The 14,316-nt window shown below is 40.0% G+C and overlaps 1 protein-coding gene and 1 non-coding gene across 8 annotated transcripts in view; both read right to left on the minus strand.

Moving 5' to 3' along the window:
• Positions 1–8,158, minus strand: part of kcnh6a (potassium voltage-gated channel, subfamily H (eag-related), member 6a) — a 28,446-nt gene extending 20,288 nt beyond the window's left edge. For 3 of the 7 annotated variants that reach the window (XM_031318941.2, XM_031318940.2, XM_031318942.2), the window contains exons 1-5: positions 7,579–8,158; positions 3,791–4,021; positions 1,957–2,106; positions 1,436–1,539; positions 326–680 (exon numbers count right to left, since the gene is read on the minus strand). In XM_031318941.2, coding sequence (XP_031174801.1) covers positions 326–680; positions 1,436–1,539; positions 1,957–2,106; positions 3,791–4,021; positions 7,579–7,654 — 916 coding nt within the window. In that variant the 5' untranslated portion in view covers positions 7,655–8,158. The remainder of the gene's footprint in view (positions 1–325; positions 681–1,435; positions 1,540–1,956; positions 2,107–3,790; positions 4,022–7,578) is intronic. The other 4 variants (XM_031318946.2, XM_031318945.2, XM_031318944.2 and 1 more) reach the window with 3 other exon arrangements.
• Positions 2,143–2,214, minus strand: trnac-gca. Its single transcript has one exon. It is a non-coding gene; the product is annotated as a tRNA-Cys (tRNA).
• Positions 8,159–14,316: the final 6,158 nt, after the last annotated feature.

The following is a 14,316-nucleotide window of genomic DNA, read 5'->3' on the forward strand; positions in this document are numbered from 1 at the left end:
CATTGTCTAATCATGTAATCACATCATAGCAACAATATCTCAGATCAGGGTTTGCAGTGCTCGTGTCAAACTGAAAACGTTTAATTTTACCAAAATTGCAACTAATGTAATCAATCAAAAAATGTGGATAATGTTGCATGCTTGTTGTAATCTGATTTAGAATGATTGTGTTTTCTTCCTGTCAGAAGTTTACAAATAAAAGATTTATCCATATTATATTTCACTAATATGATGAAAGCGTGTACTGTAAATATTTTTTAGTTTCTCTCAGAGACAAATACAGCCCTGATTGCCAACTGTAATTCTAGTAATTCTATATTTTAACCTCTAATTCCCACTGAGGTGCTTGCAGTGTCCATCAGACACTCACTGCTGTTGGCTCGGGAGTCTCCAGGTTGACTGCTCCATTCTGCCCTCATGCCATCAATGTCATCCAGTGACGAGGCGCGTCGGAGGCTGCGGACGCTGTCCCGAGAACAGCTTCGAGGTAACGTCCCCCTAGGGAAGGCGTTGCCAGGGTCCAGGCGGTCTGTCAGCAGGGAGCGCCGCTTTGTGGAGGACTGGACTGCAGGGGAGGGAGGATCCAAGTCCTGTTCTATCAGGGCTTCTGTCTCAGACTGCATGCAGCTCTCCTTGGACGGGATCCGAAACTCTTTGAGGGGGACTTCCTCGCTGTTTGGCTGTCGAGGACATAGAGCAGGAGGCCATGTCTTAGGTGTACAAAAATCATACAAACACACTATGACTATTTCTTAGAAAAAGATCATCTGTCAGCAGTTACAGCATTTAATTTTTCTTAAATTTTGTTGTGTTTTGCTAATCAAACTTATAGCTTACAATACAAATTAGACCTGCAACAGAAAGGATTTTTTTCATCCCTGCCAAAGAGTCCCAACATGTCAATTTGCTTGACTTGGCCCAATGCAGTTCAGGTGTCAGGTATGGACACTGTCAGGAAATAGTTTTACACTAGAAGTGATTCATCAAAACACGAGAGAACTCTAAACAGAAGTAAGGGGAGACTCTGAAAAGAGAAAGATTAACTCAACAATGGTAGATTCTTTTCCCCTCATTCTTCCAGTTGGGGTCCTTTGGGCTGACAAATCAATCCTTAAATTTCTAACAATGCTCACTTCTATTGTAGGAATGTGAAACAGCACAGTGCATACCTAATGGTTGGAATTTCACATGTGAAAAAGAGTTTAAGTAATCATTTGAAAGCAGAAAGTTTTTTGTTTTGTGCTCCTAATGTAAGCCTAATCTTTAGTCAGTAAATTAAAAAAATCCGTTATTACAAAGGCTACACGTATATGTATTATTTTCTGTATAGATTTTAGCTACTGTCACTAGGCTAGGTACTACAGCAGAATGCAAGGCATGCATCCACACAAGAATATTGCATCACATTATCTTTTGTGTGTGTACACCACCTCACCTGCAGGTAGTCCACTACCACTCCTTCAAACTGATCTTTGGAAAGTGAAGATTGTCGAAAGGACCGCAGAACTGGCAGCCTCATCTTCAACCTGCGATTCTGGCCTGAGGGGGAAAGTCTGTGTTCAGCTCAGCTGTTATCAAAACTCCAACTTTATCTACCACAAATCATGTTCATATAAATTATTTTGTATTACCCAAAATACGTTTTGGGAGACACTTTTGCCTCGATTAGTTTTTTTTTTTTTTACTGCATCAGACAGGGCCTTCTTTGTGTACATGTATCTGTAAAATGCTAACTGCGAACATTCATCAGATGGTCATTTTTACTATGTCCATGACTGAAAACTAATACCATGGTTTGGTTAATAATTAAAAATGAAATGAATGTGAATCACTGAAGTAAAATATGATCATACAGTAATTTACAGTTTCAATTAATCTCAGGAGCAGAGAAAGACTTCCCCAAACTGGAAAGTATATCATGCAGGCGAGCTATAAGACAAATGTTAAAGGCTTTACAGTAAAAAAGTCCTTGGGTGACTCTCTGCCTGAGGCCTGACTTCTTGAGAGTAGGATCAATCAGCTCCTGGAAGTCGAGGATGAACATGATGACAAGGCCTTCCTCGCTTTTTACAGGGACAATGTCCACCAGGCACGGTCTACAGGTCCCTTTAGACACAGAAAGACAGACTTAAATATGAAAACAGGGGACACCCGGATTTGAACCGGGGACCTCTTGATCTGCAGTCAAATGCTCTACCACTGAGCTATACCCCCAGACACTTAGATAAAGGCCATGAGGGGGGAGAGGACAGGACAGACAGGGAGAAAGAACATGAGAGAGCTTTATAGGGTAAAACGGAGGGACAGATTTCAAACACAGAAAGCGAAAAAAGGTTAAATGAGCAGCACTTCCGTCAGGTCTAACTTTACTCTGCAATCAGTGTGGTCTTAAAATAGAAACGGGTGAGAGGGCAGATCACACACACGCACACACGGCGCACACACAGTCCCTGCATTCAGTCTCATTCACACATCCAATCGGAAAAACAAACTGACAGGAATATAGTCTAAAGAAATCAGCCTGTAAAAGCAGCCGAATCACTTTTTGTTGTGCCTGTTTGAGTCTGGAAGCACAGCAGGAAGCAGGAGACAAAACAAATAGATGCTTAGTGGATTTGAGCTGGCATGCTGATCGCATTTCCATGACAACAGCGCTTTAGACTGCAAGCCCCATGCCCAAAGTAACAAAAGACGTGTGTGTGTGTGTGTGTGTGTGTGTATGTGTATATAAATGCATTTGTGTTTATGGTGGATGTCTGTAATCGTCCTGGGCCTGGTGTGTTTGCTTGCCTCCATTATGTGTTTCTGCCTCAGTGCCTTTGTGCAAGAGACAGATTAAAAGGTGAAGAAGGAATTACAGTAATCAGTCTGCAACTGGTGAGAGAGTCTAGACTCTCTAGAGGAAATGAAGCTATGAGGAGGGAACATTTAGTAAAATGCCACAGTTTAAATGTCTGTCTCGCTCTGTTATATCTGTGTGTTCTTTTAACTCTCATCACAATTCTAATATCACCATCTCTAAATTTCTACACTTTTCATTATTTCTAGCTATCCCAACTGTGATAATTATATTTTTATTTGCACATAACTTTTTCCTAAAATCAAAGTTTTACACAAAATATAACGGTTGACCATCATGGGAAAGATTGTTAAGGAGGAAGGGTAGCAGGGATTCTGGCTGTACCAACAAACCAATCTTCCTCTAGCGCCATCATGAGGAACACATTTTTTGGTTTTGAGTGACATGTCACAATATTCATTGTATGAATTGCCATGGAATTTGGTACATACATTGGTATATTTGTATTGTCACCCATCATCCACTATATCTGCATTCGAAACCAGAGAAACTAAAAAATGTTTTACCTCAAAGTTTATACACTATCCTAAAAGATCTGTCAGGCTTAGTAAATTAAGATGATTTAACCTAGCTCTTTTTGTATGCTAAAATCTAAATTGTTAGCATAGAGTACAGGGACATACAATCTGCTGGATACACTTTATTATGACTTTTCCCCATCCATATTCTAGAAATTAAGAGTAGTGACTGTTAAGATGTTTTTAAATGGCAGAAATAGGAGCAAATGATAGTTAGGGTAATAGTTTGGATTAGGATCTGTCCAATCAGGTTTCTTGTCAGAAGATGGATGGCAAAACAAAGAAACATATGGATGATTATGGTGGTTGTGTTTTCATAACAGTCAAGCTGTCCAATACGCAAGATTTTGTGATAGCCAAAAGTCTCCTACCCAGGTATCTGAGGTTGCAAACACTCATATCCTCCATTTACCTTCCTTATCGTAGTAGAGGATCTCCACCTTGCGCTCCTCGGAGCCGAGCAGGGCCTGTGCAAGCTGGGCCAGGGCGCTTTTCATGGTGCCTGGACCCACCAAGAACTGGCAGGTACAGGGCTGCTGCATGATCTCCGCCCTGGCGAAACCAAACATCTGGCAGAAGCCTTCGTTGCAGTAGATGATGCCACAGTTCTTCATCTGGGCGTTGGCAATCACAAACTTGCGATCTGAACGGCGGAAGACATTTAGCATCATATTCCAGTTTGAAAAGGCATGAAATCTTTGTGGAAATATGTACAGTGAGTGTGGGTTTAAGTAAGTAAGAAACTAATATATTTAAGTATTTACAACATCACCATAAATGTTAAGAAAAATAATCTGCTGTCTGCTATACTGCCCTACAAAGACAGATAGCTAACTTAACTTAAAAAAAGCACTTAACTTTAAAAAAAAAGCATTTAGTTATTAAAAAGGTTTAGTTAGAGGCTGCTGTTAGCTACTTTTTGTTATAAATGGATTTAGCTGCTGCCTTTCCTTCATATAACTACTGAATGAAAATGTTTCAATTGCCAAAACTGATTTTAGTTTCAGGAAATAGGTAGAGTAACGTTAGGGGAATTCAGATTGAGCTAAAGCTAGCTGTGTAGGGTTTTAGCTGTTTTTTTTTACTTTGCAAACTTTACTGTTACATGCTGATACATTTCTAGGGCATAATAACATTTCATATGATAATATAATTAATAAAAAGTCAGAATCTGGTCTTAATTCAATTTTTTACTAAATATATAATAACGGTACTTACTACCTCTTCTTTTTTAAGTGATTAACATTACATTAGATATTGATCAACAAATCTTCAGGATATTTACAATACAATTACACTTACACTGCATGGTCCCAGCTGGACAATCAGCTAAAGGAACTAATGAATTTGTCTACCTTTCCATGGTGCTAATGTTATTAACGTCACAATTCCTCCCAGGGGACTAAGGAGAAGCAGATGTGCACTTTAACATAAGGGCCTCTGTGGCGTCACACCTGCTCTCACTTAACTTAAGGGAATTTACAGGTTGTTGATGTCTGTCAGGATTAGCCTGTAAGATTTTACCTGACATTTTTTAATTAAACTGGAATCATTCACGTGTTTGCGATAGGTTTTCATTATGTGCCCATAGGTGATGCTATTGTCTATTTATTATGATAGATGATAGATGTCTCTATGTTCTCGTCTCCATTCACACTGCCAGTGGGGGAGGAAGTATCTATGATCTTTGAATTATATTTAATGCAAGCAGTGTTTCCAGTATGAAACCTAACATTAATCATTTCACAAACCCTCTGATCTATCTTGTGACCATTTGGAGGGGCCTGATCCCTAGGTTGGAAACCACTGAATTTAGGTAATTAACTATATATAAAGTAATTGAAAATAGTTCCACCTCATGCAGCTACAACAGATAAATGCTGCTTACACATTGATGCTTCGGTATTAATAATCTAATTTATTATAATATGTCAGTAACAGGGGCTGCTTTTCTGAAGAGCAAGTACTTTTGATACTTTAAGTACATTTAGCTTATAATACTTCTGTACTTTTACTAGATTTTAAATGCAGGACTTACATTGTTGCATTGGTATTTTTACCTAAGTAAAGAATCAGAATACTTCCACCCCTGGAAACTGGACCACAGTTATGTTTTTTCCTGCGTTGTCAAACCTTTGAGTATTAACTCTGAGTTACTTTGCACTCAAAAAAAAATCCTTAATAGTAATTCCAAGCTCATATACCATCCAGTTCCTGTTATTGATGATTGTAATGTACGTGGCATCAGCAACAGCATGCCAAAACATTGTCCACCATGAAAGTGAAGTAGGACAGTTTTGTTCGAAGGCTGCTAATGGAGGAGTTTAATGAGCTGAATGAAAAGTACATACATTTCCTCTGACTGGCCCTTTTTTATCCTGTGGTAGGACTGGGTTACATATCTCTCCCTGTCTGCTGCCCACACAGATGAGTGGAGGGGACTCTTCCTTAAGTCCTTCTCTTTAAAGTAAATGGGTGAGCTCTTCTGGTAGAAAGTACATACTGTCCAAAGTCATTATCTGGGGCTCAAAGCGGAAACACTGATCGTCACACCGTTGCTAAGCAGCACCGTTGTGGCACATGCACTCACCTGGTCCTGCACGTGCATGTGGCTGCGCGTGTACACATGCACACTTAGGAGCATACAGTAGAGACATTACATAATAAGTTTTTTTAAGGGGCTTCAGAGATTCAAGCATTATTGGCCCCAGATGTAATCAGACTATAACTTATTGAGAATAATCAACTATTCCATGTTTGGTCAGTTTCTGATCAGGATGTCAGGGTTATTTTCAGTCTTACATCCAACACACTGTAAGAGGTCCATAGTCAGGTAAAAGTAGGCAGTAATGGTACCAGGGAGAAAAGGGAAAACTGACTTGAAAGGCAGACTTAAAAGCAGTATTGATTATATTCCATTATGTATTACATTTGTAGCCAGAAACAAGAAAGTATACCAACCAAAAGGTAAATGACTGAAGTGCAATGTTTGATGTGCAACATATGAGCAGAAGATCTCTACTTGCATGATTCTTGTAGTTTTTGGGTGGTATATCTCCATGGTTGAATGTAGCCTGCTTATTGTAAGTCGCTTTGGATTAAAGCATCATCTTAATAAATCTAATGTAATGTAATAAGGTAAAATGGAGATACAAATAGTCAAAACAAGGCACTAAATCCAACATCTGATTTTTTTTCTTTCTAAATGTGTGAGCAGTGGTCTCTCTTTGTGGAACATGTGAGCTAATGGAACATGAGCACACACAATCGCACATACAATAACACCTCAAACATAAAATGAGCAGGAGGGGTTGGGGGGGGGCGGGAGACTTCCGATTTGAGATACATTAAAAGCTTGTCAGTCTGCCACCTGTTCCTCTTAACCACCATCCTGGACTATACACCTGCCTACTGCACATAATATATATTGTTTGCACATTCTGCACTCAATCCACTCAGCCTCCTTTTTCTTATGTTAAACAACCATTTTGTATATATTTGTTTCTGTATTTATTGTTTATTACCACCAAGGGAAATTCCTCGTCAGTGTAACTTACTTGGCAATAAACCCTTTTCTGATTCTGTTCAGGCAAATGAATAAGACAAACCAAGTATGAAATATGAAGGATACAGGAGGCTGTAGCCTTTTTGCAACTGGCGACATTGTGTGGCTAACTATAGGTGAAAAGTTAAGGCATAATATTGTACTTTGGCACCAAACTAAAAAGGTTTTAACCACATTATTCATAATTTAAAAGTACATCCAACCCTGTTCCATTCACAACAATGCTCTATTTTAACAATCCATGTACTGTTGGCCCACTACTCAATTGATGATAACCATAAGCTGTCAGAAATCCTTTTTTTTCAGTAACTGAGAACATTACTACCCCCCTTCATACCATGTTGCTAATGGAGGGCAAACTCTTTTACGCACTTTCTTTGCACACCTGTTTGGGGCTATCAGTCACCTTTATCAGATTCATTAAAATCATTTAACAAATGTTAAATCATTATCAAAATGATTGCTAAGGTTGTCTTTGTAGGGTGTCTTACAGTGATCAAATATGCATAGGCTATTGTGAAGGTTTTCTGTCGCCATTGGTGGGTGTTTTACGTATAATCACTAAGGTCAACTGTGTGTCCGCACTTCGACAGAATCTCATGGTCATAACGTAATTTAATCTCATATGCACTTACTTTGCCCGTCGAATTTCCTGATGATAGTGTCCAGGTAGGTGTTCTGAAGCGCAACATGACCGCGTCTCACAGGCATTTTGGTGCTGAGAGAAACGACTTCTCCGACACATGAACCTTACTAGTTTAAAAAATAAACAAAAAAAATAAAGTACAATATAAGTAGTGGCACATGTGAAGAAAACAATCTGCTTCCACTTGGAGGACGAGCGTCAAAAGCAGGGTTTTGATTTATTTCAGAGGCTGCCGCTGACGGTGAGGGATGAAGCGCCGGACAATGATGGAGAGGAGGTCTGGTTGCCAGGGCGATAGCAGATGCAGGATGTTGCACGCTGATAATGTGAAAATAAAGTAGCCTAGGATTCTGCAAAAGCCATGTGCAACATTTCTTAACCTTTAAAAAGAAAAACAAACAGTAGGGACCGGTTTCCCACAGTTTGGTTTCCTCTAGGCAGAAAAGGGAACCTGTTTGAGGAGAAGAAGTTGGGAAGAGAAGCTGCAGGATTTCTCTGTTAATCTTTATCGCAGCATTCTCCCTCAAGTTTGGACACTGCACGAAGAAGAAGCTCTGATCAGCCAGATCCCCTGGACTCCCCTTCTACCGCCCCCGGCTAGACAGCGACAAGTCAGTCTGAGTTAACCAGGTCAAAACGGAAGTAACATTTGACAGACTTTCAAAATAAAGGCAAAGAATATATTTATTTTTCTTTGAATACAAGCCTGCAGGATTATGCACAAATTACTAATAACCTAGTGCTATCCCAAAATAGCCTACGTTATTTGTTCCCCAAATTTGTCGCCACCCCCAAATCTAAAAACTTGGTAAAGCACACTAAAAAAATTTATTTGTTATAATTTGATTTAGTGCCCTCAAATCCTTTTCCCTGGAATGTGTTTTTCTTTCATAATCACTATCAGTTACAGCGGCAACCTACATTTCAAAATAATGTGATTTAAAAGCCATTTTTTGGTATATTAAGTAATAGGCCTACATATTTAAATATAGATTACCACCAACATCTCCTCCAAGTTTATGACATTTTAGAATGTATGGTGGTAGATTATAGCCTAATAAATTTAGAGCTTAAAAGAAAAATCAGGGGCAAGGATTTTGGGGCACTACAGGCTTCTAAACTTTGGGTTATGTTGAGATCTGACTTTGCTTACTAATAAAGGCAGGAATCTCTGTGAGTAGTGAGTCTGTCCGGCGGTCTGTCCCGAGAGTGTGGTGACCTGCGCCTGTGCGAAAGACATCACACACAGCATGCTGTCGTACAGCCACTGAAGTCAGCGGCAAACCATCTGCAGTAGGCTTTTTTTTTTCTTCTCACACACACTTCCCATAAATACACAGCTTCACTGTGCGGCATTTTCTGGCACCCGTCACGCTTCTCAAAAACTCCCAACACGGTTCTGCAAACAGTTCAATGGTTAACGAACTCCGAAAGCCAGCGGGGCTGTCTGTCTCTTGCTACGTTTACACGTGGCCGGCTATTTTCATAAACGGACATTTCACCCTCTCCGTTTTCAAAAATAACATTGTGCACACCTGTCAGTTTTCAGAAAAGTGTTAGTTTACACGAACCCGTGTATATATCATAGACTGTATATAAGAATGGACCAACAGATCCCGTTGTTCTGGACGGAGACCAGTGAAGGCCGTTAGAAGCACTTTTCTGGTGAGCGCTGAGCGTTACTGCGCAGCCTCCAACTGAGAGAGACGACGTAAATGTGCCGTGAGCAACGTGTCTGGAAGTTGTAAGTCTTCTGGTAGCTGTGCCAAGAGAAATCTCAATCATTCCCAATCTTGCAGAGACGGATAGCGTAGGTATATGTAAGGAGATAACATAGACACAGGCTAATTTTTGCTAACTAAAATGATAGTTAACATTAGTAATTACACTTAAACAGCTAATGTAAGTCGAAACTGCCTGCGCGCTTCTCCTGTACTGTACGGTAATTCCTCTACTATGCGACAGTAAGTCGCGTGGTTATGACACAATCGTTAGCCTATTTTTACAAAAACGTCTGCTACGGAGCAATAACGTGAGGTACAAGGTAATGGAGCCTTTTATACATTGTCGTGTTTCTTTAGAAATAAACAATGGACAAATAGAGTCTTTAAACTCTTCAGATGTAAAGTTATTCTCTGTCAAAGTGACGTCAAAATGAATGGCAGTCAATGGGATGCTAACGGGGGGTGATCGCTTTGTAGCATTAAAATGGCGCCATAGGAGGTTCGCGGTCCGAGGAGAAGCTTACCCCCTTGGTATATATGCCATCAAGATCATGCATGTAGGTGGCTCAAGCCCACCGTTAGCCAATCAGAATCTCGAAAATAGCAACAACAGCAACAAATCACTTCCTCTTTCTCTTTTGAACAAAGATGGCGCCAGGCATTGCGTTGGCTGCCTAAACCTCCGTTTTTCTCAGTTTACATGCAAACGTGCAAACGAAGTTTTCCAAAATCTCCACTCTGGTCCGAGTTTTTAAAAAGAATCGTTTTCAGAAGCGAATTCTCCGTTTGCGTGTAAATGAAGGGCACAAACGAAGGGAAAATTCTCCGTTTTTCGAAAATAACCATGTACGTGTAAACGGGGTATTTGGTGTGTGTCAGACATCCCAGGTTCCAGCACACTACTGCATTTGAAGGGAGAGTAGGCCTATAGTTAGTTAATGAGCACCAGCTATGTCAATCAACTCACCTGGCCCTGCTAATGAGCCATCCCCACACCTCGCTCCCCTGCCGCTGTAAGCAAAGCATGCCCACATCCACAAATAGGCTACCTCTGCTGAGGACTCGGGTAACTTCAAAGCTGCATTCATAATCATATAACCAGGGGTTAAAGTGGCCCAGTATGACCCAGAACTGCTCCGGCACCTTCGATTAATAAGTAAATAAATCTAATAGGCCTACATTGGTGTTTCATTCATGCACCGCCGTTGACACTTGAGTGTCTGTTATCTAAACTGCTCAAGTCAGTTGAACAGGGGAAGGGTCGGTAGGCACCTGTGTTTTTTATCACATAATGATGATACATATCACATCAAATCTTGTGAAATCAGTTTGACTAAAATATTGTCATATTTTAATTGTTATATTTTGTGAGTAAAATCTGAATCTGCAATTTAACCAGTAACATTTCTCTGTCAGGTAAATGTAGAAGGCTGTAGCCTACAATGTTTTCCTCTGAAGTAGAAGTAAGTAAGTCAGTAGTAGCCTATACAGTTGCATATTAACCTTCTGTAAGCTTTTTCAAGGTACAATGGTTCTGGAGAAAGCTGCAAGCGGGCACTGCACTAGTGACTTAAACATACTTCAACAAAGAAGTATGCCTTAAAGGGATGTTTTATTTTGAAATCCATGTCCTGAAGTGATGTTTACTTTATCGTGGATGACTTGACAGTGGTCTGACACTGACAGAGTGCAGACCCCCATCAGTCTATTCTGCTTCACTCCACATCACAAGTCTCTGAGCTCAAAATAGCAGCATCCCCTCTCTCTTTCTCTCTCTCTCTCTCTCTCTCTCTCTCTCTCTCTCTGGCTGCCATCACACTTTTGGAGTATTATGTAAATCTATATACAGTATGATAAGCTTTAAAATGGCACCCTTGTCTTGTGGTTTTGTGTGTGTGTGTGTGTGTGTGTGTGTGTGTCTCCTCTTCGGGTTCAGGGAGAACCACCCCCCGTGCCATGTCCCCTTCAAAGCTTTCATAAAATAAACATTTTTGGTTTGTATGTTGAAGCAGTTTCTTTGTTAATGTATGTTTTCACCTGGACTTTGGACTTAATCTTCTCCCTGAACCCGAAGAGGAGACACACACACACACACACACACACACACACGCACACGCACACACGCACACACATACACACACATACACACACTGGCCATTGTTAATTTTCTTTTGGAATAGCTACCACAGAAGAGTTTCATTGACCAGCTAGGCTGAGTGATATTTAGGCCTACTGCTGAGTGGTATTTACAGGCCAGTCTACCATACTCCCTTTTTCTCAATATGTCTCCAACACAACTGGCAACACTGACGCTACCACTGCATTGATCCAAAATCCTAAATCAGGGCCCGAGCACCGACTAGCGGTCGGTGAAGGAAGGTGCAAGGGCCCGTTCATGGCTGCTTGCAGCTTTAGTTACAGTATATTTATTCCTGTGGATATCTGAGCTTTGCAGAGTCTAGATGTGACCTATTGTTGTTTAATCATTAGACCATTAGGAGACCATTCATGGCCTTATTAGATGGCAGGTCGGTGACCTATACATCTAAGTCATCGCTCCACTGTCCAAAGAAAGCAGTTGGTATGAGTACGTGTTCAGTGGTTCAGTCTGTAAAGGGTGTTTGGAGATCAGAGGGAACGTGGCTTTACGGTCCTGACAGACAGGCGGAGGTGGTTGTTCTGTGTTTTGTCTCATTGGCCTTGATGAAATGAGGGCTAAAATTAACTAAGGAGCACACATGCCTTCCCATGACCTCTTGGTGTGAGAGCCAAGTAAAACAGGAATGTGCACTAAAGATGGCAGCGAAAGACAAAGAGCATTGGCATCAACACTGGATGATACGTGTGAGTTTGTAGGACCTGCTGCAGCATCCCACTGATTATTTATATGAACTGAAAAGTCAAACATTTAAGTTTATTAGTTTACCAAGAGCGTTGTTTTCTGTCCCATTTGTCTTTTTGTTTGTGTGTTTATTAGTCAGCAGGATATCTTAAACTTGAAATTCACATGTAACTGCACTAACTAAATTAAATACATTACTGCTATTGCTGTTTCATTATCAATGAATCTTGTTTTCTCAATTAATCGATCAATTGTTTGATCCATAAAATGTCAGCAAATAGTTAAAAACGCCTATCCCAATTTCCTTAAGTCTAAGGAGACCCTTCAGATGGCTTGTTGTATCTACCAGCAGTCCAAAACCCAAACATATTTAGTTTACAGTCACATTAAATAAACAAAAGCAGCATATCCAAACAACTAAGAACCTTGAACTAGGTAATTTGTGGTATTTGTGCTTGAAATATTACTTAAATAATTCATCGGTTATCCAAAAAGCTGCAGATTAATCAATTTATTATTTCATCTGTAGAATATTTCGATGTAGGCTCAAATCAGATGCAGATTAAATATTTCTAAACATTTGCAATTATTAAAAAACAATCTGTGCAGCCTTGGCAGTGGTACAGTATGTGCTCTGATGTTGACGTTATTTGCCGCATTCATGAAAAGCATCAGCAGAGATCAGTAAGGGAAGTAAGGAATGGCTTGATGAGAGAAAACTATATTGAAGTCATATCACAATTAAGGGTATTTACATCTTGCTTGAACACTTCCTGGAAGTCCATGCTTGTGTATTTCAACAAAAAGTGTTGGCATTTTCTAACGAGACTGGGTCACCGTGTGTATTCATGTTTTCTGTAGCTTACATGACAGCTGTTGTCACCTCGCACCCGCTGTGGAAAGATAATGAGCTTAGAAATTCCCATCCTTACCCCTTCCCGGCCCTGTGGAACAGCTTTGGATGGGAAAGTGTTTTCGAGCCAGAAGCCAGGGCCAGGGCCCCGACTGCCTGAGAGTTTTATCAGCCTGGAATTCATTCCTTCAGCTCCGGGTTGACTTCTGTGCAGACCTGAGACCCGCCATTTCTCTGATAAGAGCTGGGCAAAACCAAACATACTGTACTTTACACACACACACACACACACACACACACACACACTCAGTTACTGAGTCACACCTCAACACACACATCATCCCAAAGAATGATGCATTTATATGTAAGAATGTCTGCATTTCTCTCAAAAATACTGAAGCTCAGGACAAAAACATATATGTGCTGGTGGGAAGCTTATACTGGACTTCCACGTTGGGTCTTTAAAAGCCTTGAAGTCACTTTTAATTTCGAACCACATTTACACAAATGTTTTGTTTGGCAAACTATACTCATGCTTAGATGCCTTTGTAGTTTTGACCATATTGAGAAGGTTTCTGATGTCATCATTACTTTCTTGTTAAATATCTCAAGTAGCAGATAAAAATCAGAGGATGGAAAAAAATCGATACAAGCAGTGTTTATGTGCTATATTATATAGCACATAAACACTGTTTGTATCCACAAAAACAAAGCTGTCATCATACTGGGTGTTTTCAGTTTGTTCAAGCTTTCCTAATTGGGAGACATTACAGTATTTGTTGTTGTGAAGGGAGCCAATCAGACCCAAGATGATTCAGAGAGTGCAACAGCTCTTAAAAAGGATGTGTTTATGAAATGCAGTAACACAAAACTTACAGAATGTTCTCATGTTTTCAAGTCTGTCTTAAAACAATTCTCACTTACCCACTGAATCAGCTTTTGCGTGCTGTATTCATTCCTCCCTGCTGGCTGTGAAGAAAACTCTTTCTAACATTCTTCCATTGAAAGAGAGGTGCGGGACAAAATCCAGAGTCCTTGTTTGTGCAAAAATATATTCCAAAGTTTATCTGAAGTTATTATGAAGCTTCAGCAGTTTGACATATCAAGACATATCAAGTGTGTATCTTCCACAGATAAGGAAGTCTTTTAAGTACTAAAAATAGTGTCGGCTGTGAATCACTTATTTTAAAATGACCTTGCTACAGCAATAATACTAATTTGAAAAAGTGTGGAACTATTCTTTAACCACTCAAACAAACCAAATTGAAATCCAAAGTTAAAGGATGTGATCAATTAAATTCATAGATT

The sequence above is a fragment of the Sander lucioperca genome, chromosome 21 (assembly GCF_008315115.2).
Source record: "Sander lucioperca isolate FBNREF2018 chromosome 21, SLUC_FBN_1.2, whole genome shotgun sequence".
NCBI lineage: Eukaryota > Metazoa > Chordata > Actinopteri > Perciformes > Percidae > Sander > Sander lucioperca.